At 41.5% G+C, this 27,623-nt stretch overlaps 1 protein-coding gene across 2 annotated transcripts in view; it reads right to left on the bottom strand.

Annotated features, from left to right (window-relative positions):
- Positions 1-27,623, bottom strand: part of SLC40A1 (solute carrier family 40 member 1) — a 161,462-nt gene that overhangs the window by 27,920 nt on the left and 105,919 nt on the right. For both annotated transcript variants that reach the window (XM_077275588.1, XM_077275587.1), the window contains exon 4: positions 18,736-18,851. In XM_077275588.1, coding sequence (XP_077131703.1) covers positions 18,736-18,851 — 116 coding nt within the window. The remainder of the gene's footprint in view (positions 1-18,735; positions 18,852-27,623) is intronic.

Here is a 27,623-nt window from a genome sequence, read left to right as displayed (position 1 = left end):
CTTATGCAAAAGTCATTAGATTATCACAGGATGCCATTATGCAACAACAGCGCTGCATGCCTGCCCCCATTGTGACATTACCGCCCTACCGATGAGAAATCGGTAAATAAATAAATGGATTGGTCTGCAGGCGTCATGTTGCATTTGCAGAGCCCCTGATGTACCCAAACAGTACAAACCCCCCACAGGTGACCCCATATTGGAAACTAGACCTCCCAAGGAACTTATCTAGATGTGTTGTGAGAACTTTGAACCCCCAAGTGTTTCACTACAGTTTATAACACAAAGCCGTGAAAGTAAATTTTTATTTTTTTTTTCACAAAAATGATTTGATACTGTTCCATGTAACAACCTTGTACTGAAGTTCCATGAGCCGGGACTGGGGGAAACTATATGCAGCTGGGTAAGAAATTGGCTATATTACAGGAAACAAAGGGTCGTCATAAATTGCACGTTCTCTAAATAGTATATAGTCAGCAGTGGAGTACCGCGAGGGTGGTTTGCACGTTAATGACCGGGCCAATTTTTACAATTCTGACCACTGTCCCTTTATGAGGTTATAACTCTGGAACGCTTTGACGGATCTTGGCGATTCTGACATTGTTTTCTCGTGACATATTGTACTTCATGTTAGTGGTAAAATTTATTTGATATAACTTGCGTTTATTTGTGAAAAAAACGGAAATTTGGCGAAAATTTTGAAAATTTCGCAATTTTCCAACTTTGAATTTTTATGCCCTTAAATCACAGACATATGTCACGCAAAATACTTAATAAGTAACATTTCCCACATGTCTACTTTACATCAGCACAATTTTGGAACCAAAATTTTTTTTTGTGACGGAGTTATAAGGGTTAAAAGTTGACCAGCAATTTCTCAGTTTTACAACACCATTTTTTTTTAGGGACCACATCTCATTTGAAGTCATTTTGAGGGGTCTATATGATAGAAAATACCCAAGTGTGACACCATTCTAAAAACTGCACCTCTCAAGGTGCTCAAAACCACATTCAAGAAGTTTATTAACCCTTCAGGTGTTTCACAGGAATTTTTGGAATGTTTAAATAAAAATGAACATTTAACTTTTTTCACACAAAATTTAATTCAGCTCCAATTTGTTTTATTTTACCAAGGGTATCAGGAGAAAATGGATCCCCAAAGTTGTTGTACAATTTGTCCTGAGTACGCTGATACCCCATATGTGGGTGTAAACCATTGTTTGGGCGCATAGCAGAGCTTGGAAGGGAAGGAGCGCCATTTGACTTTTCAATGCAAAATTGACTGGAATTGAGATGAGACGCCATGTTGCGTTTGGAGAGGCCCTGATGTGCCTAAACACTGAAACCCCCTACAAGTGACACCATTTTGGAAAGTAGACCCCCTAAGGAACTTATCTAGATGTGTGGTGAGCACTTTGACCCACCAAGTGCTTCACAGAAGTTTATAATGCAGAGCCGTAAAAATAAAAAATCATATTTTTTCACAAAAATTATCTTTTCGCCCCCAATTTTTTATTTTCCCAAGGGTAAAAGAAGAAATTGGACCCCAAAAAATGTTGTGCAATTTGTCCTGAGTACGCTGATACCCCATATGTGGGTGTAAACCATTGTTTGGGCGCATGGCAGAGCTTGGAAGGGAAGGAGCGCCATTTGACTTTTCAATGCAAAATTGACTGGAATTGAGATGGGACGCCATGTTGCGTTTGGAGAGCCCCTGATGTGCCTACACATTGAAACCCCCCACAAGTGACACCATTTTGGAAAGTAGACCCCCTAAGGAACTTATCTAGATGTGTTTTGAGAGCTTTGAACCCCAAAGTGTTTCACTACAGATTATAGCGCAGAGCCGTGAAAATATATATATATTTTTTTTCACAAAAATGATTTTTTAGCCCCCAGCTTTGTATTTTTACAAGGGTAACAGAATAAATTGGACCCCAAAATTTGTTGTCCAATTTGTCCTGAGTACGCTGATACCCCATATGTGGGGGGGAACCACTGTTTGGGCGCATGACAGAGCCCGGAAGGGAAGGAGCGCCATTTGGAATGCAGACTTAAATGGATTGGTCTGCAGCCGTCACGTTGCATTTGCAGAGCCCCTGATATACCCAAACAGTACAAACCCCCCACAAGTGACCCCATACTGGAAACTAGTCCTCCCAAGGAACTTATCTAGATGTGTTGTGAGAACTTTGAACCCCCAAGTGTTTCACTACACTTTATAACGCAAAGCCGTGAAAATAAAAATTCTTTTTTTTTTCACAAAAATGATTTTTTAGCCCCCAGTTTTGTATTTTCACAAGGGTAACAGGATAAATTAGACCCCAAAGGTTGTTGTCCACTTTGTCCTGAGTATGCTGATACCCCATATGTGGGGGGGGGACCACTGTTTGGGCGCATGACAGAGCTCGGAAGGGAAGGAGCACCATTTGGAATGCAGACTTAAATGGATTGGTCTGCAGGCGTCATGTTGCATTTGCAGAGCCCCTGATGTACCCAAACAGTACAAACCCCCCACAGGTGACCCCATATTGGAAACTAGACCTCCCAAGGAACTTATCTAGATGTGTTGTGAGAACTTTGAACCCCCAAGTGTTTCACTACAGTTTATAACACAAAGCCGTGAAAGTAAATTTTTATTTTTTTTTTCACAAAAATGATTTTTTAGCCCCCAGTTTTGTATTTTCACAAGGGTAACAGGATAAATTAGACCCCAAAAGTTGTTGTCCAATTTGTCCTGAGTACGCTGATACCCCATATGTGGGGGGGGGGGGAACCACTGTTTGGGCGCATGACAGAGCTCGGAAGGGAAGGAGCGCCATTTGGAATGCAGACTTAAATGGATTGGTCTGCAGGCGTCATGTTGCATTTGCAGAGCCCCTGATGTACCCAAACAGTACAAACCCCCCACAGGTGACCCCATATTGGAAACTAGACCTCCCAAGGAACTTATCTAGATGTGTTGTGAGAACTTTGAACCCCCAAGTGTTTCACTACAGTTTATAACACAAAGCCGTGAAAATAAAAATTCTTTTTTTTTCTCACAAAAATGATTTTTTAGCCCCCAGTTTTGTATTTTCACAAGGGTAACAGGATAAATTAGACCCCAAAAGTTGTTGTCCAATTTGTCCTGAGTACGCTGATACCCCATATGTGGGGGGGAACCACTGTTTGGGCGCATGACAGAGCTCGGAAGGGAAGGAGCGCCATTTGGAATGCAGACTTAAATGGATTGGTCTGCAGGCGTCACGTTGCATTTGCAGAGCCCCTGATGTACCCAAACAGTACAAACCCCCCACTAGTGACCCCATATTGGAAACTAGACCTCCCAAGGAACTTATCTAGATGTGTTGTGAGAACTTTGAACCCCCAAGTGTTTCACTACAGTTTATAACGCAGAGCCGTGAAAATAAAACATCTTTTTTTTTCTCACAAAAATGATTTTTAGCCCCCCAAATTTTTAATTTTCCCAAGGATAACAAGAGAACTTGGACCCCAGAAGTTGTTGTTCAATTTGTCCTGAGTACGCTGATAACCCATATGTTGGGGTAAACCCCTTTTTGGGCGCACGGGAGAGCTCGGAAGGGAAGGAGCACTGTTTTACTTTTTCAACGCAGAATTGGCTGGAATTGAGATTGGACGCCATATCGCGTTTGGAGAGCCCCTGATGTGCCTGGACAGTGGAAACTCCCCAATTCTACCTGAAACCCTAACCCAAACACACCCCTAACCCTAATCCCAACAGTAACCCTAACCACACCCCTAGCCCTGACACACCCATAATTCTAATCCCAACCCTAATCCAAACCGTAAATGTAATTCAAACCCTAACCCTAACTTTAGCCCCAACCCTAACCCTAACTTTAGCCCCAACCCTAACCCTAACTTTACCTCCAACCCTAGCCCTAACCCTAACCCTAGCCCTAACTTTAGCCCCAACCCGAACCCTAGCCCTAACCCTAACTCTAGCCCTAACCCTAACCCTAACCCTAGCCCTAATGGGAAAATGGAAATAAATACATTTTTTAAATTTTATTATTTTTCCCTAACTAAGCGGGTGATGAAGGAGGGTTTGATTTACTTTTATAGCGTTTTTTATATCGGATTTTTATGATTGGCAGCTGTCACACACTAAAAGACGCTTTTTATAGCAAAAAAGTTTTTGCGTCTCCACATTTTGAGACCTATAATTTTTCCACATTTTGCTCCACAGAGTCATGTGAGGTCTTGTTTTTTGCGGGACGAGTTGACGTTTTTATTGGTAACATTTTTGGACACGTGACCATTTTTGATCACTTTTTATTCCGATTTTTGTGAGGCAGAATGACCAAAAACCTGCTATTCATGAATTTCTTTTGGGAGAGGCATTTATACCGTTCCGTGTTTGGTAAAATTGATAAAGCAGTTTTATTCTTTGGGTCAGTACGATTACAGCGATATCTCATTTATATCATTTTTTTATGTTTTGGCGCTTTTATACGATAAAAGCTATTTTATAGAAAAAATAATTATTTTGGTATCGCTTTATTCTCAGGACTATAACTTTTTTATTTTTTTGCTGATGATGCTGTTTGGCGGCTTGTTTTTTGCGGGACAAGATGACGTTTTCAGCGGTACCATGATTATTTATATCAGTCTTTTTGATCGCGTGTTATTCCACTTTTTGTTCGGCGGTATGGTAATAAAGCGTTGTTTTTTGCCTCGTTTTTTTTTTTTTTTTCTTTTCTTACGGTGTTTACTGAAGGGGTTAACTAGTGGGGCAGTTTTATAGGTTGGGTCGTTACGGACGCGGCGATACTAAATATGTGTACTTTTATTGTTTTGTTTTTTTTATTTAGATAAAGAAATGTATTTATGGGAATAATATATTTTTTTTTTAATTATTTATTTAGGAATTTTTTTTTTTTTTTTTTTTTTTACACATGTGGAAAATTTTTTTTTTTACTTTTTTACTTTGTCCCAGGGGGGGACATTACAGATCGATGATCTGATAGTGTGCACAGCACTCTATCAGATCACCGATCTCACTGACAGGGCTGCAGGCTTACCAGCGTCTGCACTGAGCAGGCACTCGGTAAGCCACCTCCTTCCCTGCAGGACCCGGATGCCGCGGCCATCTTGGATCCGGGACCTGCAGGGAGGAAGGAGGTAGGAGACCCTCGCAGCAACGCGATCACATCGCGTTGCTCCGGGGGTCTCAGGGAAGCCCGCAGGGAGCCCCCTCCCTGCGCGACGCTTCCCTATACCGCCGGTACACTGCGATCATGTTTGATTGCGGTGTGCCGGGGGTTAATGTGCCGGGGGCGGTCCGTGACCGCTCCTGGCACATAGTGCCGGATGTCAGCTGCGATAGGCAGCTGACACCCGGCCGCGATCGGCCGCGCTCCCCCCGTGAGCGCGGCTGATCGCGTATGACGTACTATCCCGTCACCGGGAATTAAGTCCCAGGTCACCTTGACGGGATAGTACGTCATACGGGATTAAGGGGTTAATGACCTTGTAGATGGCATTGAGAGTAAAGTGTCAGTCTTTACAGACGACACCAAGCTATGTAGGATACTAAAATCTGACCTTAACATTACAATTTTGCAAATGATCTGGATAAGATATCTGAATGGGCAAACACTTGGCAAATGAGGCTTAATGTAGAGTAATGCACCTGGGACGGAATACATAGTTACATAGTTAATAAGGTTGAAGGAAGACTGTAAGTCCATCTAGTTCAACCCATAGCCTAACCTAACATGCCCTAACATGTTGATCCAGAGGAAGGCAAAAAAAACCCATGTGGCAAAGAGTAAGCTCCACCATGGGGAAAAAAATTCCTTCCCGACTCCACATACGGCAATCAGACTAGTTCCCTGGATTAACGCCTTATCAAGGAATCTAGTGTATATACCCTGTAACATTATACTTTTCCAGAAAGGTATCCAGTCCCCTCTTAAATTTAATTAATGAATCACTCATTACAACATCATACGGCAGAGAGTTCCATAGTCTCACTGCTCTTACAGTAAAGAATCCGCGTCTGTTATTATGCTTAAACCATCTTTCCTCCAGACGTAGAGGATGCCCCCTTGTCCCTGTCTCAGGTCTATGATTAAAAAGATCATCAGAAAGGTCTTTGTACTGTCCCCTCATATATTTATACATTAAAATAAGATCACCCCTTAGTCTTCGTTTTTCCAAACTAAATAGCCCCAAGTGTAATAACCTATCTTGGTATTGCAGACCCCCCAGTCCTCTAATAACCTTGGTCGCTCTTCTCTGCACCCGCTCCAGTTCAGCTGTGTCTTTCTTATACACCGGAGACCAGAACTGTGCACAGTATTCTAAGTGTGGTCGAACTAGTGACTTGTATAGAGGTAAAATTATATTCTCCTCATGAGCATCTATGCCTCTTTTAATACATCCCATTATTTTATTTGCCTTTGTAGCAGCTGCCTGACACTGGCCACTGAATATGAGTTTGTCATCCACCCATATACCCAGGTCTTTTTCATTGACGGTTTTGCCCAGAGTTTTAGAATTAAGCACATAGTTATACATCTTATTACTTCTACCCAAGTGCATGACCTTACATTTATCCCCATTAAAGCTCATTTGCCATTTATCAGCCCAAGCTTCTAGTTTACATAAATCATCCTGTAATATAAAATTGTCCTCCCCTGTATTGATTACCCTGCAGAGTTTAGTGTCATCTGCAAATATTGAAATTCTACTCTGAATGCCCCCTACAAGGTCATTAATAAATATGTTAAAAAGAAGAGGGCCCAATACTGACCCCTGTGGTACCCCACTGCTAACCGCAACCCAGTCCGAGTGTGCTCCATTAATAACCACCCTTTGTTTCCTATCCCTGAGCCAGCTCTCAACCCACTTACACATATTTTCCCCTATCCCCATTACTCTCATTTTATGTAACAACCTTTTGTGTGGCACCGTATCAAAAGCTTTGGAAAAGTCCATATACACTACGTCCACTGGGTTCCCTTGGTCCAGTCCGGAACTTACCTCTTCATAGAAGCTGATCAAATTAGTCTGACATGAACGGTCCCTAGTAAACCCGTGCTGATACTGAGTCATGAGGTTATTCCTCTTCAGATACTCCAGTATAGTATCCCTTAGAATGCCCTCCAGGATTTTACCCACAGTAGAGGTTAAGCTTACTGGCCTATAATTACCGAGTTCAGTTTTTGCCCCTTTTTTGAATATTGGCACCACATTTGCTATACGCCAGTCCTGTGGTACAGACCCTGTTATTATGGAGTCTTTAAAGATTAAAAATAATGGTCTATCAATGACTGTACTTAATTCCTGCAGTACTCGGGGGTGTATCCCATCCGGACCCGGAGATTTGTCAATTTTAGTTATTTTTAGACGCCGCTGTACTTCCTGCTGGGTTAAGCAGGTGACATTTAATGGGGAATTTTTATCACTAGTCATATTGGCTGCCATGGGATTTTCTTTTGTAAATACTGATGAAAAAAAGTCATTTAGCATATTGGCTTTTTCCTCATCCTCATCCACCATTTCCCCCAGATTATTTTTAAGGGGGCCAACACTGTCATTTTTTAGTTTCTTACTATTTATATAGTTAAAGAATATTTTGAGATTATTTTTACTCTCTCTGGCAATGAGTCTCTCTGTCTCAATCTTTGCTGCCTTGATTTGCTTTTTACAGAATTTATTTAATTTTCTGTATTTATTTAATGCCTCCTCACTACCTACTTCCTTTAATTCTCTAAATGCTTTCTTTTTGTCCCTTATTGCGCCCCTTACAGCTCTATTTAGCCATATTGGTTTCCTCCTATTTCTAGTATGTTTATTCCCATACGGTATATACTGTGCACAGGTCCTATCCAGGATGCTAATAAACGTCTCCCATTTTCTTTGTGTATTTTTGTGTCTCAGGATATCGTCCCAGTTAACTGCACCAAGATCCTCTCTCATCCGTTGGAAATTTGCCCTCCTGAAGTTTAGAGTCCTTGTCACCCCCCTACTACCCATCTTATTAAAGGTTACATGAAAACTTATTATTTTGTGATCACTATTCCCCAGGTGACCCCCAACCCTTATATTTGATATGCGGTCTGGCCTGTTGGTTAATATTAGGTCTAGCAGTGCCCCCCTCCTTGTTGGGTCCTGAACCAGTTGTGAAAGGTATTTGTCTCTCATAGTTGTCAAAAACCGATTACCTTTGCTGGAACTGCAGGTTTCTGTTCCCCAATCTATTTCAGGGTAGTTGAAGTCCCCCATAATAATGACTTCTCCTTGAGTCACAGCTTCATCTATTTGCTTTACGAGGATATTCTCCATTGCTTCCATTATTTTTGGAGATTTATAACAAATCCCTATCAGTAATTTATTATTTTTTCCCCCTCCCCTTATCTCCACCCACAGGGACTCTACATTTTCATTAAATTCACCTATATTATCACGCAGGATGGGTTTTAAGGAAGATTTTACACATAGACACACCCCTCCCCCTCGCTTATCTGTACTGTCATTTCTGAACAGGCTATTGCCCTGCAAGTTAACAGCCCAGTCATGGCTCTCATCCAGCCACGTCTCAGATATCCCCACCATGTCATAATTATGCTCCAACAACATTAGTTCTAATTCATCCATTTTGTTGGCGAGGCTTCTGGCATTAGTATACAATAATAATAATAATCCTATTGCTGCATATACTTTAAATGGGACCATACTTGGGACTACAGAACAGGAGAAGGACTTGGGTATTCTGGTTACAAGTAAGCTAAGCAGTAGTGCTCATTGTCAAGCTGCAGCTGCAAAAGCAAACAAGATTTTAGGGTGTATAAAAAGCTAGATAAAATCTCACGATCACAACGTATTGTTACCCCTTTAGAAATCGCTTGTGAGGCCACATCTAGAATATGGGATCCAGTTTTGGACATTCAGAAATTAGAGTCAGTTCAAAAGCGGATCTCATTTATATGCATAAATATATGTGTGGTCAGTACAAAGGACTGGGACATGACTTATTCCTTCCAATACTAAGGACCAGGGGGCATTGATTACGGCTGGAAGAAAGGCGATTCCTATAGCTATATAGGAAAGGGTTCTTTACAGTAAGAGCAGTCAGACTGTGGAATGCCCTACCACAAGAGGTAGTAATGGAAGACCCTATAACAGCTTTTAAAAAAGGGCTAGATGATTTCCTCAATACATTGCGGATTATAGTTAATTTAGTGACAAAATGAACAATTGGTGGAGAAAGGTTGAACTTGATGGACCTACCGTATATACTCGAGTATAAGCCGAGATTTTCAGCCCAAATTTTTGGGCTGAAAGTGCCCCTCTCGGCTTGTACTCGAGTCATGGTCGGCGGTGGGGTCGGCGGGAGAGGGGGAGAGAGGACTGTCGCATACTCACCTAGTCCCGGCGCTCCCCCTGCCCGCCCCACGGTCTTCGGTGCCGCAGCTCTTCCCCTGTTCAGCGGTCACATGGTACCACTCATTAAAGTTATGAATATGGACTCCACTCCCATAGGGGTGGAGCCACATATTCATTTCTCTAATGAGCGGTAACGGTGACCGCTGACAGAGGAAGAGGCTGCGGCACCCGGAGACCAGCTGTCCGGGATAAGGAGCCAGGGACGCAGGGAGCAGGTAAGTATCTCATAGTCACCTGTCGGCGTTCCACACACCGGGCGCCGCTCAGTCTTCGCGTCCTCTTGCTCTGACTGTTCAGGTCAGAGGGCGCGATGACGTACTAGTGTGCGCGCCGCCCTCTGCCTGAACAGTCAGTGCGGAGAGACGCCGAGACGGGACGCTGAGGAGCTGCAAGCAAGAGAGGTGAGCATGTCGTTTTTTTTTTTTTTATTGCAACAGCAGCATTATATATTGCACAGATTTATGTGGAGCATCTATGGGGCAATAATCAACGGTGCAGGGCATTGTATATGGCACAGCTTTCTATGGGGCAATAATCAACGGTGCAGAGCATTGTATATGGCACAGCTTTCTATGGGGCAATAATCAACGGTGCAGAGCATTGTATATGGCACAGCATTCTATGGAGCATCTATGGGGCCATAATGAACTGTGCAGAGCATTATATATGGGGCAGCTTTATGTGGAGCATCTATGGGTCCATACTGAACGGTGCAGAGCATTCTATATGGGGCACAGCTTTATGTGGAGAATCTATGGGGCCATAATGAACGGTGCAGAGCATTATATATGGCACAGCTTTATGTGGAGCATCTATGGGTCCATACTGAACGGTGCAGAGCATTCTATATGGGGCACAGCTTTATGTGGAGCATCTATGGGTCCATACTGAACGGTGCAGAGCATTCTATATGGGGCACAGCTTTATGTGGAGCATCTATGGGGCCATAATGAACGGTGCAGAGCATTCTATATGGCACAGCTTTATAAGGAGCATCTATGGGGCCATAATGAACGGTGCAGAGCATTATATGTGGCACAGCTTTATATGGAGCATCTATGGGGCCATAATGAACGGTATGGAGCATCTATTTTTAATTTTGAAATTCACCGGTAGCTGCTGCATTTTCCACCCTAGGCTTATACTCGAGTCAATAAGTTTTCCCAGTTTTTTGTGGCAAAATTAGGGGGGTCGGCTTATACTCGAGTATATACGGTAGGTCTTTTTTCAATTTATGTAACTCCTCATCTTCCTTAACAATTTTCAATGTAGCTATTCTGTCTTCTAGATTTTGCAACTTTTCTTCCAACAGGGACACAAAATTGCATTTCTGGCACGTGAAGTTTGGCTTTTCCACTGGTAAGTCTCTGAACATGTAGCATGCAATGCAGCTCACCAAATGGCTACTGGCTTTTGTCATGTTCTTAATGTATATATGATGTAAAAGCGGTGAAGATCGTGCCAAAAACACGTGGATTTCCAATGTCCTACTTTCCACTGCAACGGCCAAAATCCGGTGTTCCTAGAGTTTCCTAGAATGCACTGGAAATATGCAAATGATCTTTACAGGACTCCTCCCCTGGTTTTATATATATATATATATATATATATATATATATATAACAGGCTATGTGGTGGTTCATACTTTATTTAGGGAGCTATGTGGTTGCTCATACCGTATATAGGAGGAACAAAAAAACTTTGCAGAAAAAATCCAGCTCACCGCAGTAGAATCCCGTGGCCGTGCACAGAAAGAAGTTTGTGTTAGAAGCAAACGAGCAGTATCAAAGAGGAAACGGTATCCAGCAACAGATCCATCGGTGAATAATTATTTAAAAGCAAAAATCTTTAATGTATAACATGGTTAAAATTATGGTATAAAACCATTAGTTTAGAAAAAAGGCAAGAAACCCGAGAAACTCATGGCCTTACGCGATTCAAACCGATTGGTTCTTAATCATAGTTCAATGTTCCCATACTCAAAGTAGCCCGAAAATAAATAAGGGAGTGGAAGGAAATGAAGAGAGTAATTAACCTCCTCTCTCACCAACCCCCTTTCCTTCCCCCCAGACACTACCACATACGAATGCTCATTATCCTGTAGAATAAGTCAGTAAATGTACAGCAAGTCTGTCCATTAATTCATACCCATAGGAACTCTAGTATCTAGTTTTTGCATCCACTGGGCTTCTTTCATGTGAAGGGTCCTAGATCTGTCCCCACCACATTTCAATTGTGGTATTAATTCAAGCGCATGGACTTTACATGGACGAAATCAACCATGCGGCAATTAAAAAAATGTTGTGATGCCCCTGAGAAGACTGAGAGTTGTGGGATTTTGAGCATCATAAAGATGTTCAGATATTCGTTTGCGCAAAGTCCTTGTAGTGCACCCCACATATTGTATATCACAGTCAGTACATGAGATGACATATATAACATACGTGCTGCTGCAATTCAAAAAATCACATATAGGATAAACCGTTTTATCTGATGAAGAAATACAGGTTTTAGTATTTGTCATGTGCTTGCAGAGACCACATTATCTCTGTCCACATTTGTAAGAACAGCTGGTGGAGAGCCAATTATTGGGTTTTCCCTTTTTATTTATATTTTTACTAGTGTGGTCGCTAGGGGCCACCAGACTGCCAACAGTGGCTCCACGGCGGGGTACAAATTTACATCCTCCCTTCAGTATGGTTTTTAAAGAATTATCAGTATAAATAGGTACAGTAAATATTTTTTAATAATACTAGTAATGAGATAGAAGTTGTTGCTAAATTCTGTAGAAACAACTACTTTGTTGGTATTAAAAACATTTTTATTCTGACAATTTTGGTTAGTTTTTTCTTTGAGAGAGATAGTCCAATCTAGTTTTAGAATTAGCTTTAATTTTCACCTTATTTAGGACAGCTAAAGAGTAACCTCTTCTTTGGAGTCTGGAGCTACTATTGCGATATTCAGAAATATATCTGTCATTTTTTTGTGCAACATCTCCTGGCTCTAACATAGTCACCAACTGGCAAATTGTTTAACACATGTCTCGGGTGTGAACGGATATATAGGCGGAGGATATGTATATACTGTAGGAAGCGCCCTTAGTCATAAATTGTTGTAATAAAATACGTTTTTATTTTACGTTAGTGGATGTGCTGGAATCACCCTTTCATCTCTTCAAATGAAAAACATAACTACATTACCAGTAACAAACTGCAGTGGGTCACATCAAATAGCCTCAGAATTACCACAAAGTGACATGTCAGATCTGAAAAATTTGATCTGGCTAGAAAGATGAAAACTGGCTTTAGTAGGAAGGGGTTACAAGAACTCTTGTCAGAAAACTGTTTGTGTGTAAAATGTGCAGTATATAAAAGAAAGGTAAGTCTTGCCATTTTCACACTGGACACTGGGATTTTTAGACTCTAACCTCCTGATTTGGGGCGCGCATAATTTTTGGGAGTGTAGGACTTCTGGGGCGAACACCCAGACGTAGTAGACTGCATCTGAGTATCTGAAAATTATGCACGTTAGAGCACACATCAAGTCTGTCAGTGTCATGAGTGGGTCACGTCCTCCTGGGAGATCTGGGGTTAGAAAATCACTACATATTGTGAATCACAGATCTTCCATTTAGTTTCATATTAAAAAGATTCTGTTTCCTTTGTTGCTGAAGAGGTTAACAACCCTTTCTATTCAGGTTAGAAACTTGCAGCTCCATCACAAAGCTGTTCCTGACCTGGTCATTTCCTCTCCCTATAAAATCTGGCCAGACCGTTTTACTTCCTAGCTCCTTGGAGTCGCTGTGCTGAGTTGGAGATCGTTGTTGTGCTGGAGATTGTTGCATGCTGTTTTACAGTGTATTCTTTCTTCAGTGTCCTATTCCCATTTGGTTTAAATATTCCTACCCTTCTCCATATACCTCTCTACCTTTGGTGATTGTTTTGTATGTTAGTTGCTTTCTGTTATCCCTGTTTGTCCTACGTGTTTGTACTATTGCATTTCTGTCACAGGCTTCCTACGGGAAGGGAGAGGGGACAGCTTAGGGTAAAACAGAACAGTAAGGCTGGTGGCCCAAACCTTTTCACCTTTAGTGGTACCTAGCAGGGATTGTTAGGGTTCCAGCTCAAGGAAAGGGCAGGGCCCCTTTCCCTGTTTACTCATAGACACAGCGTGACAGTCGGCACCATGAGGCCGGGGTCACAATGGCGACTAAAACGGACGAGTGTAATGCGATAAAAAATCGCATTGCACTCGGACCAATGTTAAACTATGGGGCAGCTCCCAGCAGCCGATTTTTTTTCGGCTGTTTTCCTCGGTCCGAGACAATCGCAGCATGCTGTGATTATCACGGACACTCGGCCGACTCTCGGCTCACTCGCACCCATATAAGCCTATGTGTACGAGTGAGACAACGCACATCCCTCGGATATCATGGATCATGAATGGAGAGGAGAGAGGCTCGGAGCACAGATGCATGACACTCGGCTCCTGCTGACAAAAGAGCAGGAGCCGAGGGTCTCGCATCGGATGCAATAAGCTAGTGTGACTCCAGCCTTATAGTCAAAATGGGATTTGGCATAGGGGGTTTGGTTAATATGTAGTCTGTGCAACATTACAAAATTTAAAATAATAAAAATGATAAAAAGTGAATGTTAAATTAGTTAAAAAAAACCTTATGGTTCTTGGAACAGGAGGAAAAAGTTAAAAAGGCAAAAACTGAATATCAGCTGGACAGGAAAGGGTTAAGTTAACATTTGTAGCCTTTCAAATGTAATTATAGGGGACTTAAAACAATAATGCATTAACTGTTTAGAAATTACATCCATTTCTTACATGTTACTTTTTTTTCCTGTGAAAATGAGCTACGACAAACTAACAAACATTAAAAATAATGCGGACATTAACCCCTTCACTCTGCAGCCCTTTTTCGCTTTTGTGTTTTCGCTCCCCTTCTTCCCAGAGCCGTTTTTTAATTTTCCGTCAATATGGCCTTGTGAGGGCTTATTTTTTGCGGGACGAGTTGTACTTTTGAACGATATCATTGGTTTTACCATGTTACCATGTCGTGTACTAGAAAAAAAATTCCAAGTGTGTTGAAATTGCAAAAAAAGTGCAATCCCACACTGGTTTTTTGTTTGGCTTTTTTGCTAGGTTCACTAAATGCTAAAACTGACCTGCCATTATGATTCTCCAGGTTATTACGAGTACATTGACACCAAAAATGTTGATTCCAAACTTTGGTAAAAGAAAAAAAAAATTATGCCATTTTCCGATACCTGTAGCATCTCCATTTTTGGGAGTCTCAGGTCGGGTTAGGGCTTATTTTTTGCGTGCAGAGCTGATGTTTTTAATGATACCGTTTCGGTGAAGATATGTTTTTTTTGATCGCCCGTTATTGCATTTTAATGCAATGTCGCAACGACCAAAAAAAAACCGTAATTCTCGCGTTTTTAATTTTTTTCTCACTACGCCGTTTAGTGATCAGGTTAATCCTTTTTTTTATTGATAGATCGAGCGATTCTAAATGCGGTGATACCAAATATGTGTAGGTTTAATTTTTTTTATTGTTTTATTTTGAATGGGGCGAAAGGGGGGTGATTTAAACTTTTATATTTTTATTTTTTTCATATTTTTTAAAACTTTTTTTTTTTACTTTTGCCATAAAAAAAATTAAAATCACCCTCCTTTTGCCCCATTCAAAACAAAACAATAAAAAAATCAAACATACACATTGTTATCGCCGTGTTCAGAATCGCCTGATCTATCAATGTAAAAAATTATTAACCCGATCGCTAAACAATGTAATGAGAAAAAAATTCTAAACACCAGAATTATGTTTTTTTGGTTGCCGCTACGGGCGATCAAAAGATAGCATCTACACCAACATGATATGAATAAAAACATCAGCTTGGCACGCACAAAAATAAGCCCTCACCTGACCCAATATCATGAAAAGTGGAGACGCTACAGGTCTCAGAAAATGGCGCCATTTTTTATTTTATACAAATTTAGATTTTTTTTCACCATTTAAATATAAAAGAACCTATAGATGTTTGGGGTCTGTGAACTCGTAATGACTTGGAGAATCATAACGGCACGTCAGTTTTAGCATTTACTGAACCACAACTCTGGGATTGCACTTTTTTTTGCAGTTACACCGCACTTGGAATTTTTTTCCCGTTTTACAGTACATGATATGTTAAAACCAATTGTGTCGTTCAAATGTACAACTTGTCCCCCAAACAACAAGCCCTCACGTGGCCATATTGACGTAAAAATAAAAAAGTTATGACTGGGAAAAGGGGAGAAAAAAACAGAAATTCAAAAACTGAACTACCCCTGGTAGTTAATGGGTTAAAGGGGTTGTCCGATACCTTAAAATGGGTCTCTCATTTATTATCCTTAAAACCTAAATATTTTTTAAATTAACACTTTGGCTCCTTCGCTAAGGGGTTAATTTTAGCCTTAGGCCGGCCTCACACTAGCGACTTTTATGGACGTATGAGCGCATAAACTACGTCCGTAAAATACGCATTACACACGGCCCAATGATTCTCTATGGCCCAGCTCCTATCTGCCGTATATTACGCATCCGTAATATACGGTCTTGCACGGCCGTAGAAAATCGCAGCATGCTGCGTTTGTCACCGTATTGCGCAAAAAAATCGCCAATGAAAGTCTATGGGGGCGAGAAAAATACAGATTCCACACGGACCAGCAGTGTGACTTGCGAGAAATACACAGCGGTGTTAGTGAAAAGCCGGTAATTCAATTGCCGGCTTTTCATTTCTCCTTCACAAACCCGACAGGATATGAGACATGGTTTACATACAGTAAACCATCTCATATCCCTTTTTTTTTTGCATATTCCACACTACTAATGTTAGTAGTGTGTATGTGCAAAATTTGGGCGCTGTAGCTGCTAAAATAAAGGGTTAAATGGCGGAAAAAATTGGCGTGGGCTCCCACGCAATTTTCTCCGCCTGAGTGGTAAAGCCAGTGACTGAGGGCAGATATTAATAGCCTAGAGAGGGTCCATGGTTATTGCCCCCCCCCCGGCTACAAACATCTGCCCCCAGCCACCCCAGAAAAGGCACATCTGGAAGATGCGCCTATTCTGGCACTTGGCCACTCTCTTCCCACTCCCGTGTAGAGGTGGGATATGGGGTAATGAAGGGTTATTGTCACTTTGCTATTGTAAGGTGACATTAAGCCAGATTAATAATGGAGAGGCGTCAATTATGACACCTATCCATTATTAATCCAATTGTATGAAAGGGTTAAAAAAACACACACACATTATTAAAAAGTATTTTAATGAAATAAACACACAGGTCGTTTTAATATTTTATTGCTCTCTCAATCCACCTGAAAACCCTCACTCTGAAAAATAATAAACCAACAATATACATACCTTCAGATGATCTGTCACGTCCCACGAAGTAAATCCATCTGAAGGGGTTAAATCATTTTACAGCCAGGAGCTGTGCTAAAGCACTCGCTCGTGCCTGTAAACCCCAGGTACTGAAAGGAAAGCAGGATGATCTGTACTTACCTTGAGTTGCAGTGATGCGCCTTGGAAAAGTTCCCACGCTCGAGTTCATATGAGGACATCCAGCAGAGGGCGCCTCACCGCAACTCAAGGTAAGTACAGATCATCCTGCTTTCATTTCAGCACCCGGGGTTTACAGGCACTAGCGAGTGCTTTAGCACAGCTCCTGGCTGTAAAATGATTTAACCCCTTCAGATGGATTTACTTCGTGGGACGTGACAGATCATCTGAAGGTATGTATATTGTTGGTTTATTATTTTTCAGAGCGAGGGTCTTCAGGTGGATTGAGAGAGCAATAAAATATTAAAACAACCTGTGTGTTTATTTAATTAAAATACTTTTTAATAATGTGTGTGTGTTTTTTTAACCCTTTCATACAATTGGATTAATCATGGATGTGTCATAATTGACGCCTCTCCATTATTAATCTGGCTTAATGTCACCTTACAATAGCAAGGTGACATTAACCCTTCATTACCTCATATCCCACCGCTACACGGGAGTGAGAAGAGAGTGGCCAAGTGCCAGAATAGGCGCATCTTCCAGATGTGCCTTTTCTGGGGTGGCTGGGGGCAGATGTTTGCAGCCAGGGGGGCCAATAACCATGGACCCTCTCTAGGCTATTAATATCTGCCCTCAGTCACTGGCTTTACCACTCTGGCGGAGAAAATTGCGCGGGAGCCTACGCCAATTTTTTCTGCCATTTAACCCTTTATTTTAGCAGCTACAGCACCCAAATTTTGCACATACACACTACTAACATTAGTAATGTGGAATATGCAAAAAAAAGGGGATATGAGATGGTTTACTGTATGTAAACCATGTCTCATATCCTGTCGGGTTAGGAAGGAGAAATGAAAAGCCGGCAATTGAATTACCGGCTTTTCACATATATCGCGCTGAATTAAATATAAATACAGAATATATATATGTGTCTCAATGACATATACTGTATATATGTTTTAACGAACATTTGAGCACATAAATCCATTAGATGTCGGTTTTGCAAGCCTGCGAGAAAATATCGCAGTACGGATGCCATACGGATTACATACGGAGGATGCCATGCGCAAAATACGCTGACACACCCTGCCTACGGATGACATACGGATCACTATTTTGGGGACTTTTCTGCGTATTACGGCGGTAAAAAACGGACCGTATTTACATACGCTGAGTGTGAGGCCGGCCTTAGTGCTGGCTCACACTGGCGAGTAGCCAGTGTTTAACTCGGACAAGTGCTATCTGATAGCATTCGCTCCAATGTTATACTATGGAGCAGTGCTGACTAGAGTTTATTTTCTCATGCCACTTCCTAGGACAGTCGGATATACGAAGACTCACAGAATGGAGAAATCAAGTTCTCTGTCTCCTCTGCACTTGTGATCCACTTCTTGCATGCTAGACAATCAGATCACAGTAAAATGACACTCGGGTCACGCTCGCAGCAGAGTTTGAACAGAGGGTCATTTGCATATCGTATTCGATTCTATCACATCAGAGAATCATCCGATGCTACTCGCCAGTGTAACTGAGCCCGTAAATTAGATTTCCCACAATAATAAATGCATTCCGTGACAGCTGATTCAGAGAATGGATAAATCCCTCTCCAGGGGCGTCAAAATGCAACCGACTGGGTGACTCCTCCAACTGCCGCATCTAGTAGCATGACAGCATGAATATAAATATCTTTAAATATTTATAGAAATGTATATATATTTTACAGTTATAAAAAAGTAATAATGTCAATATTAGGTACTAACCAAAAGCCATCCTTGATACATGGACAAAAGTTCAGTCTTATACAAGAAAACCAACATCAGGATTATACCACAAATTATAACGCAAACATTTTGCACAATTAAGGAAGTCTGTGCCACTGTAAAGAGGAGAAAAAAAGGAGTGAGAAAGTTAGTTATTGTTACAACAACTTAAATCGTTAGTGTTTCAACAAAATTTGCATAAATTAACAGTACAAGTAAATATCTGCAACTTTGCAGCATATCTTATCAGAGAAATATGCTTCTTTCTCCACATATGAGCCACATGCTCTCCTCCCATCCTCTTGAACGTATCATTCACTAGCAAAGAAAGCTAAAATCCGTTCTGCTCAAGACAAAGCAGACAGAGAACAACAAGCATCAGATGACTCTCCATATACCGTCAAGGGATAGGAGAGGGGTTAGAAGGGGCAAAGTGTAAGTGAAAAACAGACACATACAGACCAATGCTACTGTTTACTAGAGAATCACACAATATGCTTGATTCACAGCTACACTGCTAAGTACTGCTGTATAAGCTCTCTATACTGCTTTTGAACATGTGTTACTTAGAGAGAGAAATAATCCATTATGTTTGTGTGTATTGCATGTGGGAGTTATCATAGTACAAGTAAGGAAGATTCTAGATTTTCTGCTGCTTGAGTCAGTCATTGAAAAGGTGCCAACCAGCCTTCATCCCCTAACAATCTGATGCACCCTCTGTCAAGAAAAAGATCATTAAAATAGCATTATCAATAAAGTGTGCAGTGCAGTAATTATCTCTCTCCAGAACTTGTTACTATGAATTATTTGCCAGTCTCCCTGTTAGTAAATCAGTAAGGCCTGAATTTATATTCACAATATACCACATTGCAGACAAACATTAACCCCTTTACTCCCAAGGTGGTTTGCATGTTAATGACCAGGCAAATTTTTATATAACTCTGGAATGCTTCAACGTATCTCACGGATTCTGAATTTCTTCATTATAACTTGTTTAGCTTTGTGAAAAAAATGTAAATTTGGCAAAAATTTGGAAAATTTTGAAATTTTCAAACTTTGAATTCTTAGACACAGGTCACACAAAATGGTTAATAAATAACATTTCCCACGTCTACTTTACATCAGCACAATTTTTGAAACAACATTTTTTTTTGTTAGGAAGTTATAAGGGTTAAAGGTTGACCAGCGATTTCTCCTTTTTCCAACAAAATTTACGAAACCATTTTTTTTTTAGGAACCACATCACATTTGAAGTCACTTTGAGGGGTCTGTATGATTGGGGTATTTTCTAAGTGACACCATTCTAAAAATTGCACCCCTCAAGAAGCTCAAATCCACATTCAAGAATTTTATTAAACTCTTAAGGTCCTTCACAGGAATTTTTGGAATCTGGAAAAAAATGAACATTTAACTTTTTCACAAAAAATTTACCCACTTTTTTATTTTCACAAAGGTAACAGGAAAAAATGGACCCCAACATTTGTTGTGCAATTTCTCCTGAGCATGCCAATACCCCATATGTGGGGGAAAGCCCCTGTTTGGGCGCATGGCAGGGCTCATAAGGGAAGGAGCAACATTTGACTTTTTGAATTTGATGCAACAATTAGCGGACACCATGTCGCATTTGCAGAGCTCCTGATGTTCCTAAACAATAAACATCCCCCCCAAGTGACACTATTTTGGAAACTAGTCCCCTCTGGGAACTGATCTAGATGTGTGGTGAGTAGAGATGGGCGAACCCAAACATTAAAGTTCGGCGTCTGTACAAAACAACTACTGTTCGGGCAAAAGACTTCACCAGGGAGTCAGTGTTATGGTTCGGGTTTGGACTCCCGAACACCAGGTGTTTGAGGCGCTGTCATATGCATGACAGTGTGGCAAACACCGCTTCTGATCAGCGATAAAATCATCACCATCGGTCAGACAGCCGCGATTCTCTCGCTGTCAAATGACAGAGTGAGCCCACAGCTATATTCGGAGGTATAAAGTATACCTCCGGTCATTGATATTGGCTGAAGGGACCACTGCTCCCATCAACCGACACCTGCTGTGACTAATAACAGTGAGAAAAAGAGCAGCTGATGGGAGTAGCCATCAGCTGGCGCCTGCGCTTCAAATAAATACCGTAATTAAAAAAAATAAAATATGGAGTGTGTTCCCCTATATTTATGATAACCAATCAGGCAAAACTCACAGCTGCAAGCTGCAACCCTCAGCTGTCAGCAAGGCTGGTTATAAATAGAAGAGGGGTCCTCACTCCGATATTTTAAATTAATTAAAAAAAAACGCTGTGGGGACCCCCTAATTTTTGACAACCAACCCTGCTAAAGCAGACAGCTAGGGGCTGGTATTCTCAGGATGGTAAGGGGCCATGGATATTGGCCCCCCCAGCCTAAAAAATAGCAGCCCGCAACCACCCAAAAAAGGCACATCTACTCTATTCTGGCGCTATGCCCGGCTATTCCTACTTGCACTGTAGCGATGGCAAGTGGGGCTCATATTTGTGGGGTTGATGTCACCTTTGTATTGTCCGGTGACATCAAGACCACAGATTAGTAATGCACGTTTGCTTCTTCCATTACAGATTAGTAATGGAGAGGCATCCATAAAAGACCTCTCCATTACTAATCCTATAGTTGTATGTAATCCTACAAATAATCGGAAGTAAATGCTAAATTTTGAAAAAATAAAATATACATCTTTTTTAAATTATCATATTAAAATCATTATTAAAGGAGGTACAAATGCAAGATATACTGCATTATTACAGGTCAATATTAAATCTAATGCTTGGGTTCCTAGTTTAAATAAATCAAGGTATCATACTATTTTAAATATAAATAAATATATATATCTAATATATAAAGCTGAATGTGTGTGTGTGTGTGTGTGTGTGTATGTCCGGGATTGACATCTGCACCGTCGCAGCTACAGCCACAAAATTTTGCACAGTCACACGTCTGGACCCCGAGAGCATCATAGGCTATGTTGTGAGGCGAAATTTTAACCCCGCGTGTTCCAATTCACCAAACAATTTTGCCCCTATCTACATAATGGGGAAAAAGTGAAAGGAAAAGTGTTGGAGGCAAATTGACAGCCAGGAGGAGATGGCATACAGGTATATACTATATACAGGGGAGATGATATACAGCTATATATTATATACAGGAGGAGATGACATACAGGTATATACTATATACAGGGGAGATGACATACACGTAACACGTATATACTATATACAGGAGGAGATGACATGCAGCTATATATTATATACAGGAGGAGATGACATACAGGTATATACTATAAACAGGGGAGATGACATACAGGTATATACTATATACGGGGAGATGACATACAGGTATATACTGTATACGGGGGAGATGACTTACAGGTATATCTAATATATATAAAGCTGAATGTGTGTGTATGTGTGTATGTCCGGGATTGGCATCTACACCGTCGCAGCTACAGCCACAAAATTTTGCACAGTCACACGTCTGGACCCCGAGAGCGTCATAGGCTATGTTGTGAGGCGAAATTTTAACCCCGCACATTCCAATTCACCAAACAATTTTGCCCCTATCTACATAGTGGGGAAAAAGTGAAAGGAAAAGTGTTGGAGGCAAATTGACAGCTGCCAGATGTGAACAAGGGGGACTTAAAGAGTGAGACCGATGGCGCTAAAGAGTATATACCGTACAGTTAGTAAGGTGGGGCCCCTACATGGGATACTCACCACACACGGGGATATGAACACACACACAAAATGCGCCACACACTACCACGTGTTTGAACACATATATCACCCTCAGCACACATTTCACCACACATACACCAACCTCGCCACATAAAAGTCGAAAGACAAAAGTCGCCGCTCAAAACTCGCCACACACAAAACTCGCCACATGCAAAACTAGGCTCACGCAAAACTCGCCACACGTGCAAAACTCACCTCATGGAAGACTCGCCACACACAAAACTTGCACACGCGGAAAAATTGCCACATGCACAAAAGTTGCAACACATGCAAAAGTTGTCTCACACAAAACTTGCACATACTCAAAACGCACCACACATAAAACTCGCCACGCGTAAAACTCGCCAAGCGCAAAACTTGCTGCACACAACTTACTACACTAACCTGTCACATGCAACTCGACACACAAAAAGTTGCTACACGCATGTCGCCACACAAAACTCATCTCACAAAAGTAGCTACATGCATGTAGCCACATGCAACTCAACACACACAACTTGACACATGTAACTCGCCCTAAAACACACACAAGTCTGGTATTATCCTTCAAAAATAAAAATATGATTAATAAGCAGACAAACTACAAGAGCAACAAATGTACCATATAGGAAATATGGCAGCTGTCAGTCACATGACCTGTCTATTATGTGTATGTGTGAGCTAATATATACTGCCAGAAGGAGGGCTTCCTGTTGGCTTGGGATTTATCAGGCTGCCAATTTAGCTTACAAATACTGAGGTAAAAATACTGACTAAATGTGTGAACGCGGTCTAATACAGGAGATGAAATACAGATATATAATATATACAGGGGAAATGACACACAGATATATACTATATATAGGAGAGATGTCACACAGGTATATACTATATACAGGAGGAGATGACACATAGGTATATACTATATACAGGAGATGTCACACACATGTATACGATACACAGGGGAGATGACACATAGGTATATACTATATACAGGAGGAGATGACATACAGGTATATAATATATTCAGGAGGAGATGACGCACACATATATACTATATACAGGGAAGATGACACACAGGTATATACTATATACAGGAAGAGATGACACACTGGTATATACTATATACAGGGGAGATGACACACAGGTACATACTATATACAGGGGAGATGACACACAGGTATATACTATATACAGGAGATGACACACAGGTATACACTATATACAGGAGGAGATAACACACAGGTATATACTATATACAGGGGAGATGACACACACACATATACTATATACAGGGGAGATGATACACAGGTATATACTATATACAGGAGATTACATACAGGTATATACTATATACAGGAGATGACACACACATATATACTATACACAGGGGAGATGACACACAGGTATATACTATATACAGGGGAGATGACACACGTATATACTATATACAGGAGGAGATGACACACAGATATATACTATATAAAGGAGCAGATGACACACAGGTATATACTATATACAGGAGATGACACAGAGGTATATACTATATACAGGAGGAGATGACATACAGGTACATACTATATACAGGAGGAGATGACACACAGATATATACTATATACAGGAGCAGATGACACACAGGTATATACTATATACAGGAGGAGATGACTTACAGGTATATACTATATACAGGGGGAGATGACAGAAGTATATACAATATACAGGAGATGACATACAGGTATAAACTATATAAAAGAGGAGATGACACATAGGTATATAGAGCAGGAGATGACATACAGCAGGTATATACTATATACAGGGGAGATGACATACAGGTATATACTATATACAGGAGTTGACATACAGGTATATACTATATAAAGGAGAAGACATACAGGTATATAGTATATACAAAAGAGATGACATACAGGTATATACTATATACAGGAGGAGATGACATACAGCAGGTATATACTATTTACAGGAGAGATGACATACAGGTATATACTACATACAGGAGGAGATGACACACAGGTACACACTATGTACAGGAGGAGATAACACACAGGTATATACTATATACAGGGGAGATGACACACACACATATACTATATACAGGGGAGATGATACACAGGTATATACTATATACAGGAGATGACACACAGGTATATACTATATACAGGAGGAGATGACACACACATATATACTATATACAGGGGAGATGACACACAGGTATATACTATATACAGGGGAGATGACACAGGTATATACTATATACAGGAGAGATGACACACATATATACTATATACAGGAGGAGATGACACACAGATATATACTATATACAGGAGCAGATGACACACAGGTATATACTATATACAGGAGGAGATGACACACAGGTATATACTATATACAGGAGGAGATGACATACAGGTATATACTATATACAGGAGCAGATGACACACAGGTATATACTATATACAGGAGGAGATGACTTACAGGTATATTCTATATACAGGAGGAGATGACAGAAGTATATAATATATACAGGAGTGTTATGAACAGGTGGTTTAGGAGCAACATGGGACGAGCTCTGGAGGAGGTGGTACCTGTACTAACCGCAGTTCCTGAGCTTATCACAACACTAGAAGTAGCCGTGGGATGTTCCTGTCACTCCCTAGACACCTCGTCACAGCCGGAGGACTAACTACCCCTAAAGATGGAAACAGGAAAGCTATCTTGCCTCAGAGAAAATCCCCAAAGGAAAGGCAGCCCCCCACAAATATTGACTGTGAGCGGAGAGGGAAATGACATACGCAGAATGAAATCAGAATGTAGCAAAGGAGGCCAGTCTAGCTAGATAGATATAACAGGACAGAATACTGTGCGGTCAGTATTAAAAACTAGAAAAATCCACCACAGAGTTTACAAAAATCTCCACACCTGACTAAAGGTGTGGAGGGTAAATCTGCTTCCCAGAGCTTCAGCTTAACTGAACAAATCCACACTGACAAGCTGGACAAGAAAAAACATAGAAAGAGCTGAACGATTAAGTCCACAATATGTGGACAGCAAAAGAACAAGCAAGGACTTATCTTTGCTGAACTGGTCAGAATATCAGGGAAATCCAAGCAGAGATGTGAATCCAACCAGGAACCATTGACAACTGGCCCAGGCTGAAGGATAGAGCCAGGATAAATAGCCGAGCCAGAAAGACGATCAGTGGAAGCAGCTGCTGACTGCTAAATCCAAGGAGCAGCAGTTCCACTCAAAACCACCGGAGGGAGCCCAAGAGCAGAACTCACAAAAGTGCCACTTACAACCACCGGAGGGAGCCCAAGAGCGGAATTCACAACAGTACCCCCCCCTTGAGGAGGGGTCACCGAACCCTCACCAGAGCCCCCAGGCCGATCAGGGCGAGCCAAGTGAAAGGCATGAACCAAATCGGCGGCATGGAGATCGGAAGCAACAACCCAAGTATTATCCTCCTGGCCATAACCCTTCCACTTGACAAGATACTGAAGCCTCCGCCTCGAAAAACGAGAATCCAAAATTTTCTCCACCAAATATTCCAACTCCCCCTCAACCAACACCGGGGCAGGAGGATCAACCGAGGGAACAACGGGCACCACATATCTCCGCAACAAAGATCTATGGAAAACATTATGGATGGCAAAAGAGGCTGGAAGGGCCAAACGAAAAGACACCGGATTGATAATCTCAGAAATCTTATAAGGACCAATAAACCGAGGCTTGAACTTAGGGGAAGAAACCTTCATAGGAACATGACGAGAAGATAACCAGACTAAATCCCCCACCCGAAGCTGGGGACCAACACACCAACGGCGGTTAGCAAAACGTTGAGCCTTTTCCTGAGACAACGTCAAATTGTCTACCACATGAGTCCAAATCTGCTGTAACCTGTCCACCACAGAATCCACACCAGGACAATCAGAAGGCTCAACCTGCCCCGAAGAAAAACGAGGATGAAAACCAAAATTACAAAAGAAAGGCGAAACCAAAGTAGCCGAACTAGCCCGATTATTAAGGGCAAACTCGGCCAACGGCAAGAAAGCCACCCAATCATCCTGATCAGCAGACACAAAGCATCTCAAATAGGTTTCCAAGGTCTGATTAGTTCGCTCAGTTTGGCCATTTGTCTGAGGATGGAACGCCGAAGAAAAAGACAAATCAATGCCCATCCTAGCACAAAAGGCCCGCCAAAACCTAGAAACAAACTGGGAACCTCTGTCAGACACAATATTCTCCGGAATGCCATGCAAACGAACCACATGCTGAAAAAACAATGGAACCAAATCAGAGGAGGAAGGCAATTTAGGCAAAGGTACCAAATGGACCATTTTAGAGAACCGGTCACAAACCACCCAGATAACAGACATCTTCTGGGAAACAGGAAGATCCGAAAAAAAATCCATAGAAATATGCGTCCAGGGCCTCTCAGGGACCGGCAAAGGCAACCCACTAGAGAGGGATCAGGAAGGCTTGGCCCGGGCACAAGTCCCACAGGACTGCACAAAAGATTGCACATCCCGCGACAAGGAAGGCCACCAAAAGGACCTAGCAACCAAATCTCTGGTACCAAAAATCCCAGGATGACCAGCCAACACTGAAGAATGAACCTCAGAAATTACCTTACTAGTCCATCTATCAGGAACAAACAGCTTCCCCACTGGACAGCGGTCAGGTTTATCAGCCTGAAATTCCTGAAGCACCCGCCGCAAATCAGGGGAGATGGCAGAAAGAATCACCCCTTCCTTAAGAATGCCAACCGGCTCAAGGACTCCAGGAGAATCAGGCAAAAAACTCCTAGAGAGGGCATCAGCCTTAACATTCTTAGATCCCGGAAGATACGAGACCACAAAATCAAAACGGGAGAAAAACAGGGACCATCGAGCCTGTTTCTTATGATCGGTCAAGACCACAACGCGGTGCTTGGCTCCCTCAAGCCAATGTCGCCACTCCTCAAATGCCCACTTCATAGCCAACAACTCCCGATTGCCAACGTCATAATTGCGCTCCGCAGGTGAAAACTTTCTGGAAAAAAAGGCACACGGTTTCATCAAAGAACCATCAGAATTCCTCTGAGACAAAACGGCCCCTGCCCCAATCTCAGAAGCGTCAACCTCAACCTGAAAAG

This window comes from Ranitomeya variabilis, chromosome 7 (genome assembly GCF_051348905.1).
Source record: "Ranitomeya variabilis isolate aRanVar5 chromosome 7, aRanVar5.hap1, whole genome shotgun sequence".
Lineage (NCBI taxonomy): Eukaryota > Metazoa > Chordata > Amphibia > Anura > Dendrobatidae > Ranitomeya > Ranitomeya variabilis.
Note: the sequence above shows the minus strand (reverse complement) of the source record. Positions and strands in the feature narration are given on the sequence as shown.